At 32.1% G+C, this 18,579-nt stretch overlaps 4 protein-coding genes across 4 annotated transcripts; 2 read left to right on the top strand and 2 right to left on the bottom strand.

Annotated features, from left to right (window-relative positions):
* Positions 1-3,422: 3,422 nt before the first annotated feature.
* Positions 3,423-5,191, top strand: LOC125069410 (glucose-fructose oxidoreductase domain-containing protein 1). Its single transcript, XM_047678900.1, has one exon. The coding sequence runs from the start codon at positions 3,529-3,531 to the stop codon at positions 4,732-4,734; it is 1,206 nt and encodes a 401-aa protein (XP_047534856.1). The 5' UTR covers positions 3,423-3,528; the 3' UTR covers positions 4,735-5,191.
* A 291-nt stretch (positions 5,192-5,482) lies between these two features.
* On the bottom strand, positions 5,483-5,950 carry LOC125069411 (10 kDa heat shock protein, mitochondrial). Its single transcript, XM_047678901.1, has one exon. It carries the CDS (start codon positions 5,801-5,803, stop codon positions 5,492-5,494), a length of 312 nt encoding a protein of 103 aa, XP_047534857.1. The 5' UTR covers positions 5,804-5,950; the 3' UTR covers positions 5,483-5,491.
* A 4,743-nt stretch (positions 5,951-10,693) lies between these two features.
* Positions 10,694-13,585, top strand: LOC125069612 (juvenile hormone esterase-like). Its single transcript, XM_047679173.1, has 3 exons — positions 10,694-11,131; positions 11,357-12,648; positions 13,279-13,585. Exons 1-3 carry the CDS (start codon positions 10,997-10,999, stop codon positions 13,442-13,444), a joined length of 1,593 nt encoding a protein of 530 aa, XP_047535129.1. The 5' UTR covers positions 10,694-10,996; the 3' UTR covers positions 13,445-13,585.
* Positions 13,430-16,742, bottom strand: LOC125069614 (esterase FE4-like). The gene is made up of 3 exons (XM_047679174.1): positions 16,434-16,742; positions 14,622-15,919; positions 13,430-13,723 (listed from the first exon to the last, which is right to left on the bottom strand). The coding sequence occupies exons 1-3, from the start codon at positions 16,560-16,562 to the stop codon at positions 13,561-13,563; spliced, it is 1,590 nt and encodes a 529-aa protein (XP_047535130.1). The 5' UTR covers positions 16,563-16,742; the 3' UTR covers positions 13,430-13,560.
* Between the last annotated feature and the right edge of the window lie 1,837 nt (positions 16,743-18,579).

Genomic DNA, 18,579 nt, shown 5'->3' with positions numbered 1-18,579 from the left:
TCAAACATTTTATTTTTATACAAGCCAAAGCTATGAAAAAAATATTTAAAAAAGATATTAGTCTACCATACCTACAAGACAAATAATGTTCCTTTTGTTTACAAAAGTCAAAAATCTTAAGGATACAAGCGGTTCACTTGCTTCTTACGTAATATAATATAAATCTACCACTAGTTTGAAAATAATCACTTCGGACCTGAGAAGAACAAAAGAAATTCGGCGGTAATCATTTTTTATAAATTACAATTATTGTTTTCATACAAAAATAATATTATCTTATTCCCAAGGTTTGCAATCAACTAAGATGTCATTAGTTTTGTAATATCCTTTAGCACATAAACTAAACGCACTTTAACGATTCTTTTAAATTTTATAATTGAATATTTTTGAACGTTTCCTGTGATCTTATTGTATAATCGCTTGGAACTTAGAGTCTATTGTGACACCTGGGAACTTCGTTGTATCTAAAACATCGAATGCGCTTCCCCATTTAAAAGTCCATTCGTTTTAACACATCTTACGCTAGGAGTAGTGCATTTAATACGTTTTGTCTTCTTACTATTTAACAGTAAGTTATTACCACTAAGCCAATTTACTTATTCACATCGTCATATATGAAAATACGTTTTTTTATTTAAAAAATTTAAGAAGTATCATCACAATAATATCTCGTGTTTATTATCTAAAAGATGTGGCAGTTAGTAGGATATTGTGTCCGATTGCTCAGATACAAAATCATAAGTGTGTGTATCATAAGGAGTGCGGTGTCTCTATTGCCTTAATGACGTAGCTTTCTGACCAAATTTTCGTGTTGCACATAATCAAATATAAATATAAATCCAGGCCTTATTAATATATTTAACGAGCACAAGTATGGCATATTAGGTAGGTCAGGTAAACACGCCATTAAGAACAACATTAGTGAATATAGTAACAAGGTAAGGTGCAATCAAATCAATTGAGACAAACTATAAAAATTGAGAAATATAGTTATAATATTTCAAATTCCTGGAAATAGACATGCGACAATTATATAAATACGAGAATACATTTTAGTGGCAAAATACATCGAAAACAATACAAATTGAAAATAAAGTAGTACAACAGATACCGTCCATGAGCTTACCAATTAAATAGTCAAACATTTCAATGACGGACACTAAGCTCTGACCTGGACCTTACCAAAGCATTTGACACCGTTTCTATTCCTACACTCTTACTGAAACTTGAAAGAATAGGTGTTAGAGGTATTCAAAACAATACCTTTCGCAGCTATCTTACTGGTCGCTCTCAAGTTACTAAAATCTGCAACCATCTTAGTGATGAACTCACGATATCTTACGGCATTCTGCAAAAATCTATATTAATATTATACAGCCGAAAAAAATTGTTTGAATGCGCTAATCTCAGGAACTACCGGTTCAAATAGAAAAAATATTTTTATGTTGGATAGTCCATTTATAGAGGAAGGCTTTAGGCTATATAATATATAACACGGCCAACTATAAATGTTGCGTTGTCAAGATCGGATTGCGGAGAAAATCAGTATGTTCTTCTGCCACAAGATCAAATCAAATCAAAATATACTTTATTCAAGTAGGCTTTTACAAGCACTTTTGAATCGTCATAACAAACCATTTAAAGTAAAGCTACCACCGGTTCGGAATGCAGATTCTACCGAGAAGAACCGGCAAGAAACTCAGTAGTTACTCTTTTTCAACGTCTAAAAATACAGTCATGTTAGTTAAATACAATTATATATGAATCTTAAGTCTCCTGCCTGGAAGTCAACAAGCATTAACTCCACGCTTTTTTATTTTCAATATAATCTTGTATCGAATAATATGCCTTCTTTACCAATGTATTTTTTACAAATGACATGAATCTATAAAACGGCAAAGTTAAAATATAAAAAATAAAAATATCATTTACGCAGAAGTACTTCAAAATATATTCTTTTAAAAACTTCTTAATCGTGATTATAATAATACAAATTGAGGCGGACGAAGTCGCTGACAACAGCTAGTAAGAAATAATATTGCCCCCAAAATACTACCCTATTTTGGGCCCAATATTATGCAAACTTTTCAGTAAATCGAAAAAATTATTATGCATTATGCCAATCTCTCATTGTATATTAAATCTCATGTTGGGATGACGCACAGAAAACTATTATGAAGCCCCTAGAAATCGCTCAACGTGCTATCTTAAAAGTGGCAACTTTTCGGCCACAACTCCATCCAACCAATTTGTTATATTCAAATTGTGTTTATTCGTCTTAAAGTATATTCTATACCACAATAAGAAGATTCCTTTCACTGGTATTGTTAAACGACGCAAAAATAACATTTATTGCTTTCATACTCGGAAATTTGTATTTACTAAACGATTCTGTTATTATCTCGTTCCTTTCTTGTATAATAAGCTGTAAGCAGATTTGTCTATATATAATTTGCCACTAGCCCACAGTGTAAAAAAGTGATTTTGTTTCTGCTAAAAAAGACGTACGATAATAAAGAAAAATAAATTATTTCTATAAGTTAATCTCAACTTAGCACACACATGCTATACACATACACACACCTCACACGCACATTAAGTTGCCACAATATTTTGCTAACAGAAGAAGTAACAGATTGTGGAAACTCTTAATATTAACAATCATTGCCGCAAAGAGTCAACTAACCGGTGACTAACTGTAAGCAAGGCATTTTTTATATATGATATAGGTAGGCGGATAAGCAAATGGGCCACCTGATGGTAAGTGGTCACCACCGAGCATAGACAATGGTGTTGTAAGAAATATTAACCATTCCATACATCACCAATGCGCCACCAACCTTGGGAACTAAGATGTTACGTCCCTTGTGCCTGTAGTTACACTAGCTCACTCACCTTTCAAACAGGAACACAAAAATACTTAGTACTGCTGTTTGGCGGTGGTACCTACCCAGACGGACTTGCACAAAGCCCTACCACCAAGTAAATACTGAATATAGTTTGTTAAATGACGATTCAAAAGTGCTTGTGAAGGCCTACTTTAATAAAAGTACATTTTGATTTTGACTATACAATTTAAGGGATTATTTGTAGTTAACTATTTTATATACTTACTTATACTTAATTAAACTTTCTTAAATATAGATAGTTAACTCAAAATAATATAGACAAATATAAAAAAGAAACGGAATTATAATAAAAGCCATTTTTGCAATTGTATAAATGTATTTGAGGTTCCAAATCATGTTATAATAAAGTACCGTAGATAGCTATTAAGGTTACAGTTGTCAAAAGTAATCTGTCGTTGCAAAAAAATATTACAAACTTAAAAACGTAAGCTTATTTCTAAACACAAAGCGTAGTTGTCAAGTTGACAAAGTCAAGCTGATTTCCATTTGATTTTGAGTTTTGACAACTTATTTGACAAGATCATCGATATTTTGTGTTCAGATTGTATACATAAAACTTTGTACAAAGTTGTTGTTAAACTATGTGCGATTATTATTAATTTGATTGAAGAGTATCATAATGTTGCCTGGTATTGGAGTTTTTGGAACTGGGTCAGTTGCGAAAGTTTTAGTGCCGTTTCTACGAGAAAAGGGATTCTCGGTAGAAGCAATATGGGGTGTAACTTTACAAGAAGCCGAAAGTACAGCAAAAGAACTCAAAATCCCTTTTTTTACCAATAAAATTGACGATGTTTTGCTTAAGAAGAATGTGAGTCTAGTGTTTATCGTTTGTGCGCCTAACTTACACGCGCAAATATCAGTAAAAGCCCTTGGTATTGGGAAACATGTAGTGTGTGACAAACCTGCAGGACTTTGCCAAGCTGAGGCGTTGAAAATGGTCAGAGCAGCTCAGTATTACCCTACACTAATATCAATAATCAATCACTCTCTCAGATTTCTGCCAGCATTCATTCATATGAGAAAATGTATTCACGATGGATATTTAGGCAATCCAAGTGAGTTAACTCTGATTGATGTTAGAGTACAAATGGGTTCATTGCTAGGTGAAACATATAATTGGTTGTGTGACGATACTATGGGCGGTGGTACTCTCACATTAGTTGGTAGTCATGTGATAGATTTAGTTTCATACCTTAGTGGTCAGAAAGTTATGAAAGCCCATGGAGTACTAAGAACTTTTGTAGAAGAGACAGAAAAAGTAAATGGAATCAGAAAAATCACTGCCCCAGATTTTTGCACATTCCAATTACAAATGGACAAAGGCTTGTTAGTAACAGCAACCTTGAACAATCACTTACCTGGACCGTGTTTCAACCAAGAAATATATGTGTGCAGTAAAAAAGGTTACTTAGTTGTTAGAGGAGGAGACTTACACGGAAGATTACACAAGTCAAACTCCAAAAGTATAATTGAAGAAGAGGGCAAAAGACCTCATGATAAGGAAGAAGTGATTTATGTTGATGTTGAGGATCTAAGTTGTGCTTCTAGTGTTATACCCAAGCCATATATAAAAGGACTGTGTAAAATGATAAGTGCTCTTAAAGAAGCCTTTCTACCAGTCAAGGAACAAATGGATTGGATAAAGGAGCCAGTGAAGGCGGCTGCTACATTTGAAGATGGACAAAGAGTCCAAGCAACGATGGAAGCATTACGTCAGTCTAGTGAAGATGGTTGTTGGAAAACTGTACAGCTTCTCACTGAACCACCAGATCCAAACCCTGCACTATCAGCAGCAGTGAGACGCACAGCCATATCCCTGCAGTAGATTTATCGAAAAAATGTTTCTGTATGCCATTATGATGTACCTTTATATAATAGCTTTTAAAATGATTTGTAAATGTTGCATATTTTATGTGTGAATGTCTATCTTATTTGGATTAATAATAACTTCCACGAATTGAGAAATGTATATTTTAAGAATTTAATTAGCAAATGTTTTATCTGCATTAGAAATTAAAAAAAATATATCACAGTATTATTATACTTTAGCAAGCTGTTATTAAAAAAAAAAATCTTTTACATTTTCATGTCTTTACTTGCCATCAAATGTTTTATGTTTAAAATTTTTTATCAATTACATTAATTAATGTCATTAATCAGACAGAAATGGTAATACCACTAAATGTTTCAACATATTTCATGATATGTACAAAACTACCGACTAAAATAAATGTTTTAATATATAATGGTGTATATTCCTTCACTCTATATCTTCTAGATGGTTATTGAAGTGCTATAATTATGTAAATATGAAGTGTTGATGATCTAACCTATAAGTTAGATCATGGTTGTGAAATTGTATGATAAATAATATCAGCAGTTAATATTTATTATGCATTAATGAGGAAATATTGGGCAAGTAATACAACCAGTTTTATAACAATGTTATAATAAATGCAAAGAAGATAACATCATGCTCCACAGAATTGAACATATTACACAATCACATCATGTTCATACACTACAATGTACTAACTAACCAATTAATTCGAAACCGCATAAAATAAAGACTAGCACTAAATTTAATTTTCAATCTTCGCCAAAATGTCAGATTCTCTGAAGAGATGGTATTCCTTTTCGTCGTTTTCTAGACTAACTTTGGTGCCGCCGTATTCTGGTAGAAGAACTTTGTCACCTACTTTCACAAGCACGGGGATGAACTCTCCATTATCTTTTCTTGAGCCGTTGCCTACTGCGACCACTTCTCCATGAAGTACCTTGGACTGCGCCTTTTCTGGAATTACGATACCGCCCGCCGTTTTTGTAACTGCTTCTGCTCTCTTAATAAGAACTCTGTCGAGCAGCGGAATTAATTTCTTCACAGCGTTGGCCATTTTTTGGTTCTTGTCTGTCAGGTCGTGAGACAAATGAAATAAGAATGTAGATTTTCAAATTGCTTGTTATCTAGAAATCTAGAATATTCGTGACTCTACCGGCGATACGCACGAATTTTACCGAAGATCAGAATTCCATGTGTTTGTGGGGCTGCCATTAGCAATAATATTTGAAATTAAATTAATCCATAGATATTACTAGAAATTAAATACATATGGAGTTTATTATATGTAAATAAATAAACTTTGGTTGTCGATTTAAATTATTATTTATTATTGTTAGTATGAATAATTAATTATAATATTGAGAAAATAATAAATTAAATTGGCGTGACATCTATTGTCGAATAGTAAAAACAAAAAGATTATAATGTATATATAGATGGCGCTACGCGTAAAACATACTTTAAAATTTACTACATTTGACATAGATGTCTCTAGTAGTTCGAAAGTTAATCTTATATAAAAGTCAATCTGATATTCATAATGATGATAAAATAATAATTATTATTATTTCATTCGTATAAGATTTATGATTTATTTAGGCTTAAAATGAATTTTGTATGACGATAAATGAAATAAATAAGCGAGATAAATAAATATTTATATCAAATTAATGTTAAGATAAAATAAGGGTTTCTAAGGGCGAGTAACGCAATCATGTCCGCAATCATCAAGTACACACTCGGCGCCGTGACCGTTGATGGAATGTGCGCCGGCGCCGGCCAGTCTCGGACACACCTGCGCGAGCAGAACACACACTAACAAAATACTTGAGGTTGAGACGAACTTACGATCCGAACATAGTGTCTAGGTACTGTAGATCTATTCTTTATCAAAATAATATTTACGGTTTTTTATGCCTATACGCTTACAATTAGATAATGATTTATTATTTGAAAGAGGTAACAACAATAAATTAATTTTCCTAATATTTAGTTCTAAATTATATGAAATTACTTGTGTTTATTGATTGTACTTACTTAAAACAGAACAATTTTACCAAACTCATCAATTGATTTAAAACGAAAAAACTAATCCTGTACATACGTAGCAGTTAAAACTATTCTTAAATATATTTTCATACATACTATAGTTTACAATCATCTCTCAATTATATATGAATAGCAACTTCAACTGATATTACGAAAAGAAGACTGCGCATCGCAATTTATAATAACCGCGCCTCCGCATTTGCGCGGTAACATAAAAGTACAGTCGCTATTGTTCCCGTGTTCAGTTTGACAGCTCTAGAATACGTAATTGACACTTACTTCATTGTACTGTATTATACTGACCTCAAACATTACAGAAACCTTAATCATTATTATAACTCGGTATAATAATAGACTATAGATTTTGATGTCTTTTTTTTATTTAAAAACTTGAATCTCAAAATAAAATTTAATTAAAAAGTTACGTCTCTTTGTGTACGTAGGAAATTTAAGCCTTATTCCATAAAACATTTTGTTTATAAAGTACTTATATAAAAGCGTCTTCATCACTGTCACAATAAAAATATTTATACATTAAATTCTTGGTGGTACGGCTTTATGCCAGCCCACTGGATTAGTCCTAATAGTTAAAACCGACATCACATAATCTACCGTCAAACAGTAATGCTTATTATTATTGTGTTCCAGTTTTAGGGGTAAGTGGGATCAGTGGTACCCAAGTATGGTGGCGCACTGACTATATGTTCTTTCTTCAGTGTCAAGGTGGGCGATTGTGACCACTTGCCATCAGATGGTTCATTTGCCAGTTGGTCTAACTATTTGAAATATAAATAAAAAACAGAAAGTACAAGGGACTTTTTTTTAAATAAATGATTATGAATTTTATCACACAATATTAAGAAAAATGTTTCATGCAATATTCCTTAATACTAACGATGAGTTCATTGTTTCAATTTCTTTTCTTTTACGGCATATGAATGATGAGAACGAGACCCATGATACATAAGGTATTTTAAAATTACAAAGCGAATTGAATAAGCTTTAAAAAGACTTTTTATAGTTCGAAAAAGATAAAAAGATCATTCTGTGATCGGGTTCACACGGCCGACTACGGAGCCAAATTTTGCAAACATCTCACGTGTACAGTTGTAGGGTTACCATACTACACAATCAAAAATTAAGCGTCAAAACTTAGGTACATAAATATTTAATAATACATTAATTTGAACTACATTTAATTATAAAAGTTTTTTAATGTAAAATGTATTTCTTAATTGTTACCACTCTTTTAACACAGAGGTCTCCATTTAATTTTATGTATACCCGTACTTTTACTAACTAATAAATAATTGAAAAATTATAAGATGCAATCAAATTAGCTCATTCTTGGTACATTGTATTAGTTCAGATCCTGACTTTTCGATAGTCTAGGTATTGGTTATTGTTATTCGATTATTGTTTAACATTGGGTTGGCATTGAATAGTATTTTCTAGATAACGTTTTCATTTAATAAAACGTGGTTACTGTTTAGAATAAAAAGTTGCGATAATAGACTTACGCGGATGTTCAAAGCGTACAAAATAACACAACAAACACCGCAAAACACCTGATACAGCTTTATATATGCGTACAACTTCTTTAAAATTAACATTAATTATCGAAACCTAACCCTAATTGTATAAGAATTAAGGTTCAAATTTAAATATTTTTTTATTTATTGGCCGCATAGATAGAGTTGTTTTTTGTCTGGAAGAGATCGTGGTTCGTTCTCACGACATAACCACGCACAGGTGCGCATCCGGCTATCTCAGTCCCACACCGGGATTTGAATCATTTTAGTACGGCTCTAATTATATTCGTGAAACAACAGATTGGAATTTATGAAAGAAAAATATTCAGACGTGAGTTACCGTAAGTTATACTATTGCCAAATGTTTAGGTTTATACCTCGTCCTTAGTAAAAACGAAAACAATATTTATGTAAATAGACTTATTACATAATGAAGCATCGCAATTATAAGTACTTGGATTGAAGTGGTTGGTTATATATATATATTTATAATATATGACGTTAAGTTGAGATATTTTTAGTTAAGAACTTGCTCAATTCATTATCTTATCTGACTTGCCGTAAGTGCCATATTAAATGTTCTCTATTTTTTACGTTTCTCGGAATCGGATTTTTTTTACAATTTAAGAGATACTGATCATAAAACTGTTTTTATTTTTGGTTGTTTTTAAATTTATTATTTTTGTGTGTAAATCACAGTCTAAGAAACCATATTATTTTTTATATTGTGGTGTAAATGTACTATGTCCACCAGTCACTGATAAAGGTCACTTCAGGCGTGCCACAAGACTAAGTGTCTTGTGGTGTGCCTTTTGATATTACTTATTAAACTTTTCTTTTAATTTATTTTATTCTATTACTTTTCGAGTTATTAAAACTCATTAATAAACGACTTCATTTTATTACCTACGATTTATATGTCATCCCAATAATGTAACTCTTATTGCATTCCTTTAAATATTAACATGTGTTATATTTTAGTGCAAATGTCTTATATTCATTTTATTTATTACGTAAATAATAAATGGCGATTAAATAGGGTTACCGAGGTGAGTGAATGGAATTACTATGACTTGACCACAGTTATTTAACAGACTTATTAACGCCACGGGATTAAAGCCCTCCATTTTGTTTATATAATGAGGATCGGGAAGGATTATAGACTATGCTCCACCTTGATTCTTAGGAAAATATCTTAAGACAACTTATTTAGAATATGCTTTATCAGTCTGAAGTGCAGTAAAAATATTTTAGTTGCATAAAAATAAGTAAAAATATGTTTTTTGCACATAAGATATACTCGATAAAAAAGGCATATATGATTAAAATGCATACCTACATAAATATAGGAAATGTCGAATGCGGTGTCAAAAAAATTTGTTCAAACTACACTTAAAAAATCCTTCTATAATAAAATCTGGCTTTGCCATTTTATGCTAATCTATGACTGGTTTACCTGTGGAAAAACACTAGGCCCACCAAACTCCTCGTACGCCCCGAAGTAAAACAGGGTCGCTCATGTGGAACACTGCTAAGCAGAGAATTGATAGGAGCGATCTGTATCTATGGCACAAACGTCACCGCAGTAGGTCGGCATGGCTGATAAGCACTCCGAGAAACTGCTACTCATGCCCAGTGTGAATAATGACAATGTTTCTGACCTGCTCCTTGCAAACCTGCGGAAAGTTGCTACAGCTAGGCATTTTTATACGAATCCATAAATATATAGATTATATAGAATTTGTTATTATTACGTATTTAGGTAACATTTTTTTCTAAGATAGATAGTTTTAAAGAGTAAAAAAAAAGTATAAACAGTACTATTATTATATTATATTACTAGTATTATTGTGTACCGGCTTGAAGGTTGAGTGAGCCAGTGTAGCAATAGACACAAAGAAAATAACATCTTAGTTCTCATGGCGCATTGGCATAGTGATTAAAATTTGATACAGCTCTATTTTATATAGTCATTGGTGACTATAGGCAGTGGTGATCATTTTCCCGTCCCCTTGCATATGTTATCAAAAAAGGAATAATTGTTTCGCTTTCAAATTGTGATGTAGCATGTTCATGTTTTTGCCTGTGTTCTGGCGGTACTGTATTTTAAATTTGAAAGTCCAAAGTTGCGATTGTACATTTTTAAAACAATGTTGCCAACATAAATCTTAGCCGACGTATAAGAAGCTTTATTTTTATTAAGCGTTGTTTTCGTTGGATTAATTGAAAAAAATTGTTTTTGCATATTATAAGTAATTTATTATTTAGGCATATTTTAATGTTTTTTAAGGACAAATTTTATGTGGGCAATTCTAGCTTAAATATTATAATAACAAATGTCAATTGTCAATATAAGAGTGGAATTGGCATTTTGCAACTTTGCGGTTTTGTTTTTTCAAAATAACTATTCTCAAGTCTAATATCTATGATATGTATGCCTTACCTATTTGATGGATTAAAAATATAATATAACAATTAATAATCAATAGGTACTTAAATACTTACTAGGAGTGTTGTTTGTTTGTGAGTATGTGTAAATTCTAAATATAAATATTACGGTATCTGTAGATAAATTCTTGATTCTTAGAAACCAGTAACTAACAAAAGAGGTTATAGTTCTTACTGCAATAACTTGACTTCTACTTTGTATATTGTACGAAAGAAATATGTCGAGCCCAGTTGTGAAAGTAGCGGAAGGTCAATTATCTGGTAAAGTTTGTCAAACATCCGACAATACATCATTTTTTACCTTTAAAAGTATACCATATGCTAAACCACCACTTGGAGAACTAAGATTTGCTGTAAGTATAACTCAAACTTATCTTAGCTAAAAGTTGTTTTTTTTTTGTATTGGTTTTTCAATATGTAACAAAATAGTTAACCAACAACTTATATAAAACAGACTATAAGAGTGTAGTAATATATGTTGTAAAATTATACAATACTTATTATAGCTCGTTACGTTATATTATAAAGATAGTAACCTTTTATTACGTAAACATTTTAATCATCATAATTTTTTGCAGGCGCCAGAACAACCTGAACCTTGGGAAGGAATAAGAGATGCGACAACTAACTGTAATATATGTGCCCAGTTTGATAGAGAAACATTGCAAGTTGTTGGTGATGAGGACTGCTTATATTTAAACGTTTATACACCAAGCTTACCTAATTCTGATTCTCAACCTTTACCTGTAATGGTATTCATTCACGGAGGAGGATTTATGTTCGGTAATGGTACGGATGATGCTGTTCATGGACCAGATTATCTTATAGAAAAAGATGTTGTAATTGTGACTCTTAACTATAGACTTGGTGTCCTTGGCTTTTTATCACTAGACTGCAAAGAAGCTCCTGGTAATATGGGGTTGAAGGATCAAGTTCAGGCATTAAAATGGATTCAAAAGAACATTAAAAATTTTAACGGTGATCCAAATAATGTAACTATTTTTGGAATAAGTGCTGGTGGTGCATCAGTAGAATACCTTATGTTGTCACCTATGTCAAAAGGCTTGTTTCACAAGGCTATTGCACAATCTGGTTCATCATTGCTACATTGGGCTCAAAATAATCATGTAAAAAAATTAGCGGCAAAGATTCCTATTACGAAAAAGAAAATAATAACTGATGATAAAGATTTAGTGAAATATCTTAAAGACATGCCTCTTAAAGATCTTATTACAAGTTCAATGCTAGTGTTGGCTACTGATAAATGGCGAGGAGGAATACATTTTGGTTTTGTACCTGCGCTTGAAAAAGATGGTGATTGGGAACCATTTATAACAAAATCTACTTATGACTTATTGTCTCATGGAGAATTTGAAAAAGTACCATACATGGCTGGCTTCTGTAATCGAGAAGGACTTTTGATGCTATCTTCAAACTATGCAGCTAACTTAGAAAGATTATTGGAAGACAAAGATTTTTTATTTAACTTACCATTTCAACTTGATGATACACAGAAACTTGATGTGGAGACCAAATTAAAAAATGTTTATTTAGAAGGAGACAAAAAGTATGATGACATTGACTCATACGCTATTGATTTCTTTAGTGATGTTGATTTCATAGGGGGCATTTACGTTTCCACTGTATTAGTTGCAAAGAATAATTCACCTGTATATTTTTATGAATTTGCATATGATGGCAGCTTGAATTATTTAAAAAAGAAATTGAATATTGATCGGAAAGGAGCATGTCATGGGGACGACGGAGGCTATCTTATTAAAAGTGCATTATTGCAAGGCAATCTGTCTGATACTGATAAGCTGGTCCGTGATAGAATGTGTATTATGTGGACAAATTTTGCTAAATATGGGTAAGTTTAATTTCTTGTTATGAGCAAATAATTTGAGTACGCTCAAAGTATTTATGTTGAGTGAAATATCCATATTGCATATATATTTTTTAAAACTACATAAATAATTATATCTAGTAAAGTATGATTTATAACATTTTTTATTTCGTAAATTAGTTATGGGGTGTATAAATCGAATTTTTTTTTTGTCTAAATTTGTTTTAGGTATCTTTAGTTTTCCTAAAAAGGGAAAGAAATTATTGATAGTTCGTAAAAAAAAAATTTTTGTTGAAAGAATCAGTGTTAACTGAAATGTATTGAAAAAATTTAGATTATATCCTAAGTTCATTTTTAATAATAGTATTCTTTTTTATATATCAATAGACTTTTATGCTAACATATGAATGTACATTGATAAATTACTATGTCATACAACATTTTAGATAATTATATGATTGAAATTTACATGCATACACTTCTTATTATTGTGTATATAAATATGTTTTTTTACATTTTGTGTTTATGATACAGTTTTTGAAATATATTTACACCGCAGGGTCTGATTTACAGCCATATTGATGTAATACTCTCCTATCGCGTTATTCGACGCCATCTCAAATGTGTATACATTTATGTACTAATTTGTTGCAGAGACCCAACACCGAAAATCGACAATGTTATTACAACTACATGGGAACCAATAGCCGAGACTGGCTTGGCTTATTTACTGATTGATGATAAAATGACTATGAAAGATGAAAATACAGAACGAATGAAGTTGTTTAAGGAGCTCTATGAAAAATATTATAAGCCTTAAGGGGTTTCGGATCACCTCCGAAATAAAACAAACATCAGGAATATTGGTACTTTAAATGTGATAATTATATTATTAATGTGTATAAATATGAAGTTTGTTATATTTTCAAATAATAATTATACATTATTCTCGTACTTCTCATATATTTCCTTGAAAATAGCCATCTTTTTGGGTTTGTAGTCAGTTTTTATTGACATTTTTTCGTCTATACAGAGATAGGCTGGTAGGTCTTCTTTATATTCAGTCCATTCGATAGATATGTCCTCTGATGTAGGATTGCTGTGAATGAATTAAAACTTCATTATATATCTGTAGTCAATTTATGCTTAGTAATGGAAGAATTATCTACAATTTACACCCTATATATTTTTTTGTTAAATATAAATAACACATATTTACTTAAATCAACGATAGCTAGCTATTAAAGAGCAACAGTGCGTGAATTTTAATTTGCAATGGACCAAAATCATTATTTTTATTTCAATTACTTTAAATTTATAAAATGATTATTTGCAAAATCTTCTTGTAATAAATTTTTTAAAAGAAATAATTTTAAAGTTGCAATATTGACTGCTCACAGAAGTACATTGCAGTCACAAGAAAAATGCCACTCATTAATAGATCTCCGAAACGAAAGTCCGATTGACTTGAACTTTAGCATATAAACATTTCGCGACGTTGACGTTTACTAAGGGTTTTTGGAAATTTCAACTTTAATTTTGCTTCCAAAATGGGAAGGAATATTTGTATAAATGTTGTACTTACGAAGTGGAGACGGACAGCTGCGTCATATTATAAAATTTTACTGGTTTATTTTAATATACGTCGTTTATTCAATACATATAAATTTGTACATTAAATAAACGACATGGCATTAGGTATGGTCCTGGCAGCAGCATACACGATTGAAATACTTATCAAACATATTGAAAAGATAAGCAAACTTTCATGTACTTGTGTGTGACTGTTTTTTTATTTATCTTTTAAAACAGTACTATTTTATTTTATTTTTGTTTTATATGAAAACGCATATTTTTCATCTTCAAGTCTTTCTTTCGTGGCTTTTTTTCTCACTAATCGTAATGTTATCTGTCATTTTTCGATAATTATTTTACACTTGTTACGTTATTTATTATATATATAGTTATCATAGTAATGGTTTAAGATCAATACTTACCTTGTTTTAGCAAAATTGGTCCACATTTTGCAAACATTTGCCCTCACTTCTTTGTCTTTTGCGTCACCAAAATTAGAGACATCGTGTTTAAAAACGTAATACATATCATCACCATGAGCAGCACCCTTCCGCAGCATTCCGAAAAAATGCTTGAAAAAGTTCATTTTCCCTTCGTAACAGAATTCGTAAAAGTATACAGGAACACCTTTCCTTGCCATCATTTCTCCACTTAACCAAACGCCTGACGTAAAATCCAAGTCACTGAAGAAGTCTACTCCTATTTTGTCGCTTTCATCCTCGGGCTGTGGATTTTCTGAATAAGCTTCTAGGAATTCTGCGCTATATTTATCTTTGTCAATTCCTTTTAATTCGTACGCCCAGTGTTCGACGAAATTTTTGTTTTCGATCACGTCAAGGACAACGTTTGGCTTTAAGGCATTACTTAAATAACCTTCTTTATTACAAACTCCTTTTATGACCGGCACATAATTAAATCTGCCCTCTTTAAATAATTTGTAAGGTTTATCAGTTATAAAAGCCTCGTTATCACCGAAATCCTTTTCAATAGTTGGCACAAAGCCGAAAAAAAGTCTGTTGGTTGTAAAATTATCAATGGCTTTGTAACTTCCTTCTAATAATTTGGAAATAGGACTTTCCATTAGGTATTCGTATATGGCACGCTCGTCCTGTGTAGATCCGCTGTATTCCATTTTTTCTAGAAGTTTGTTTACTATATTTTTGGGTTCATAATTAATCGCCCAATGGTTAAGACTGGAACCCGACTGAAGAATTGCTTTGTGGAAAAGACCTTTTGCTAAAGGTGATAAAAGAAGATAGTCAACTGAAACTGACCCAGCGCTTATTCCGAATATTGTAATATTTTCGGGATCTCCACCAAACTTACTTATGTTATTTTGGACCCATTTAAGAGCTTGTACTTGGTCTTTTAAACCCATATTCCCAGGGGCTTCAGGAATATCCAACGATAGAAAACCAAGTACTCCCAATCTATAATTAAAAGTAACCACCACTACGTCATTGTCAATCAAGTAATCTGGACCCAAATCTTTTTTGACAATACCATTGCTATAAATGAAACCTCCTCCGTGAACGAAAACCATTACTGGTAAAGGTTTCGTATTCATTTCAGGTAACTTCGGAGTGTAGACATTGAGATAAAGGCAGTCCTCGCTGCCCATTGGGTTCCCTTTCATCATATCTATCTGACAGCAGATATTCTTTTCATTAATAGCCGTCGCGTCTCTTTCGCCATCCCATGACTCTGGAGGCTGTGGATTCTGTAACAAAACAGAAAATCATTTTATTAATATTTTATTATTGCAATATTTTAACAACCGAGTGACTGAGTTTGACATAAGTTTTTTTTTTTAAAGTTTATATTTATTTTAACTAATATTAATTATAACAAAAGTATTTGAAATAATTATTGCAGTTTATAGACGAAAATTACAATTCTCACTAGTTTCTCTTCATCATGTTCAGTACATGCGATTTGAGTATACAATAATGTCGTTGTGTCTTTCTCTTAGTGTGAATATTTTTTACCATACGATGATACGTACCTACAGCTCTTTTTTTCAATTACCTACCTAAATTAGACGAGCGGAACAATGATTTCAACACAATTGATGTGACGTACATATGTGTGTATGTGAGGTGGTATTTTCTAGTCGAGACTGTTAAAAAAATGAGGTTTTTAATCCTATCAAGAATTCACCGATACATATATTATAAATGCAAGTGATCTTTTTTTAGGAAATCATTAAATATTTCAGTTATATTTTTACTTACCTTAAACCTCAAGTTTCCAATGGGGGGTTTCGCGTATGGGATTCCCAAGAATTCATAATATGGTACACCATTATCACTTATTGCCTCACCACCTTTCAGCTTTCCTTGATTTATTGATACAACACCCATTGCGCGGGGGCTATCTTATTACACTGAGTTTTATCCTATAAATGTTATCTTTATAAAAGAAAATATTAAATAGTATATAGATATCAAATCGATGTGACTGTGATAATAATTTATATTCGTAAAACGATGTCCGTACCCAATCAACACAACTGTGTTGATTGAGTCGAAGCAAATATGCTTTAGTTGCATACGTAATTTCGAGTCTTGAAGTGGGGGCTTTAAGTGGTCACGTGCAGAAATGTCCAATGTAGTTCGTTCGTCGCAAGATAAAATATTAGATCGAATATTTTTTGCTATACAAAAACAAGGAGACTGCTACATAATCATCGAACAGAATACTTTTCTTGTGAAATAATGTTTTTGTTCGTATGATACCTCACTCATGCACATTTATTATAATTACCGAAACCAAGAGGCCGACCGCTGGATATAATCGACATTTGCACAATGAGATGGCAACTTTAAGAACCAATTAGGCATAACAGAATAACCCTCAAGGTCAATTAGCACTGTCCTGGGGACTCTGAATCGGTCAAACTGCTTAGCTTCTAAGAGCTAATTTAGGAAAGAATTTAGCAAAAAGATGGACAACAATTTTTCGCAGATCAAGGTTCTATTTAAAAGTACGAGTGAGCGTTTTTATACACGCGGAATGGGGTATATAGTAGGGACAAAAAAACAAATTATTTTTCCTTTTAAATATATTCACCTGCAAGACATTTTTCAGATCTTTGAAATGAAACCTCGTATTTATACTAATTATGAATCTCTGCACACGTTACGATCTTAAAGAGTTTAATCACACCCCCCTCCCAACCCTCTCATTCCGCGAACATAGAAACGCACCCTCCTATGTTATTTGTGATTAAGACATATGAATCTTAACCATAGATTATGGCTTAAACTATACCCGTGTTTGAACCACTGAATTGCACGTGCTTAATTTGTGTTTATAATTTATTTCCTGCTCGGCGGCAAAGGAAAACATACTGAGGAATCCTAAACATATTGGATGAAAATCCGTCAATGAGTTTACAAGAATCCGCATACGAGCAGATTGGTGAAATATGCTCCAAATTGAGAACAGCCCAGCAGTACGATATGTATGAAAACGCTTGAATTTTTTTTTTTTATAATTTCGGTAGGCTGACGTGCAAATGGGCCACCTGATGGTAAATTCTCACCACCTCCCATAGACGATGGCGTTGTAACGTCCCTTGTGCCTGTAGTTACACTGGCTCACTCACTGTTCACACCAAACAACAATACTGAGTACTACTATTTGGCGGTAGAATATCTATTATGATGACATTTCATATTGAATTGAATTATGAAAAAGTGATGAGAGTATGTATCAACTATTAAATAATTATATTATAAATAACGCGCACAGGATAACAAGAAAACAACACGATGTAGTTGTCCGCAAACCACTAATTAGCGTCAAGTCACTCGAAATAGACAACTTCACGCCTTATCTTATCTTACAATGTTTATTTTATTACAAATTTAAATAAATTATATTTATCGTAATAATAATTATTATTTTATTATTAATAAGTACATCATTATTATTTATTGGCATGCAATTAAAAACTATTTATAATTATGCCAAAAAAGTTGGGCATTTAAGGCGCGTACGGACACCCTTTTCCATCATGTTATACTAATATCGCTTATAAAAATAATTTGCCGTAATTTATTTTGAAGTTAGCAAGACACCTGTGCTCATTAAAATGAATGAACGAAATCTCAGTAAGCTGAAGTGATCTATATGGTTAAAGCTGTTTGTTTAGGCGGCGGTAGGTACTAATGATGTGGGCATTGTCGTTGTAACGCGTCGGTAAGCGGTGACGGTCAGTTCGGCGCCAGTGAGTCGCCGCGTAAAATACTCAGGTGCATCCGTACCTGTCTACGGATTTTATACAGGCTGCTCTTAAATGCTTTTACGTTATAAGTTTTGTGATTGATTTGATTGAACTGATTTGATTGACATATTATAGAAACAGTATCCGAT

Source organism: Vanessa atalanta, chromosome 15 (assembly GCF_905147765.1).
Source record: "Vanessa atalanta chromosome 15, ilVanAtal1.2, whole genome shotgun sequence".
Classification (NCBI taxonomy): Eukaryota; Metazoa; Arthropoda; class Insecta; order Lepidoptera; family Nymphalidae; genus Vanessa; species Vanessa atalanta.
The sequence above is the reverse complement of the archived record's forward strand: the minus strand, read 5'-3'. Positions and strand labels throughout refer to the sequence as shown.

What these genes read in the sequence shown, in the direction of transcription:
- LOC125069612 (XM_047679173.1), top strand. Translation starts at nt 10,997, where the DNA reads ATGTCGAGCCCAGTTGTGAAAGTAGCGGAAGGTCAATTATCTGGTAAA. An exon ending in TTGGAGAACTAAGATTTGCT is followed by an intron (nt 11,132 to 11,356) that starts GTAAGTATAACT and finishes AATTTTTTGCAG; the next exon opens with GCGCCAGAACAACCTGAACC. An exon ending in ACAAATTTTGCTAAATATGG is followed by an intron (nt 12,649 to 13,278) that starts GTAAGTTTAATT and finishes AATTTGTTGCAG; the next exon opens with AGACCCAACACCGAAAATCG.
- LOC125069410 (XM_047678900.1), top strand. Translation starts at nt 3,529, where the DNA reads ATGTTGCCTGGTATTGGAGTTTTTGGAACTGGGTCAGTTGCGAAAGTT.
- LOC125069411 (XM_047678901.1), bottom strand. Translation starts at nt 5,803, where the DNA reads ATGGCCAACGCTGTGAAGAAATTAATTCCGCTGCTCGACAGAGTTCTT.
- LOC125069614 (XM_047679174.1), bottom strand. Translation starts at nt 16,562, where the DNA reads ATGGGTGTTGTATCAATAAATCAAGGAAAGCTGAAAGGTGGTGAGGCA. An exon ending in TTGGAAACTTGAGGTTTAAG is followed by an intron (nt 15,920 to 16,433) that starts GTAAGTAAAAAT and finishes GTTTTGTTACAG; the next exon opens with AATCCACAGCCTCCAGAGTC. An exon ending in ACCAATTTTGCTAAAACAAG is followed by an intron (nt 13,724 to 14,621) that starts GTAAGTATTGAT and finishes ATTCATTCACAG; the next exon opens with CAATCCTACATCAGAGGACA.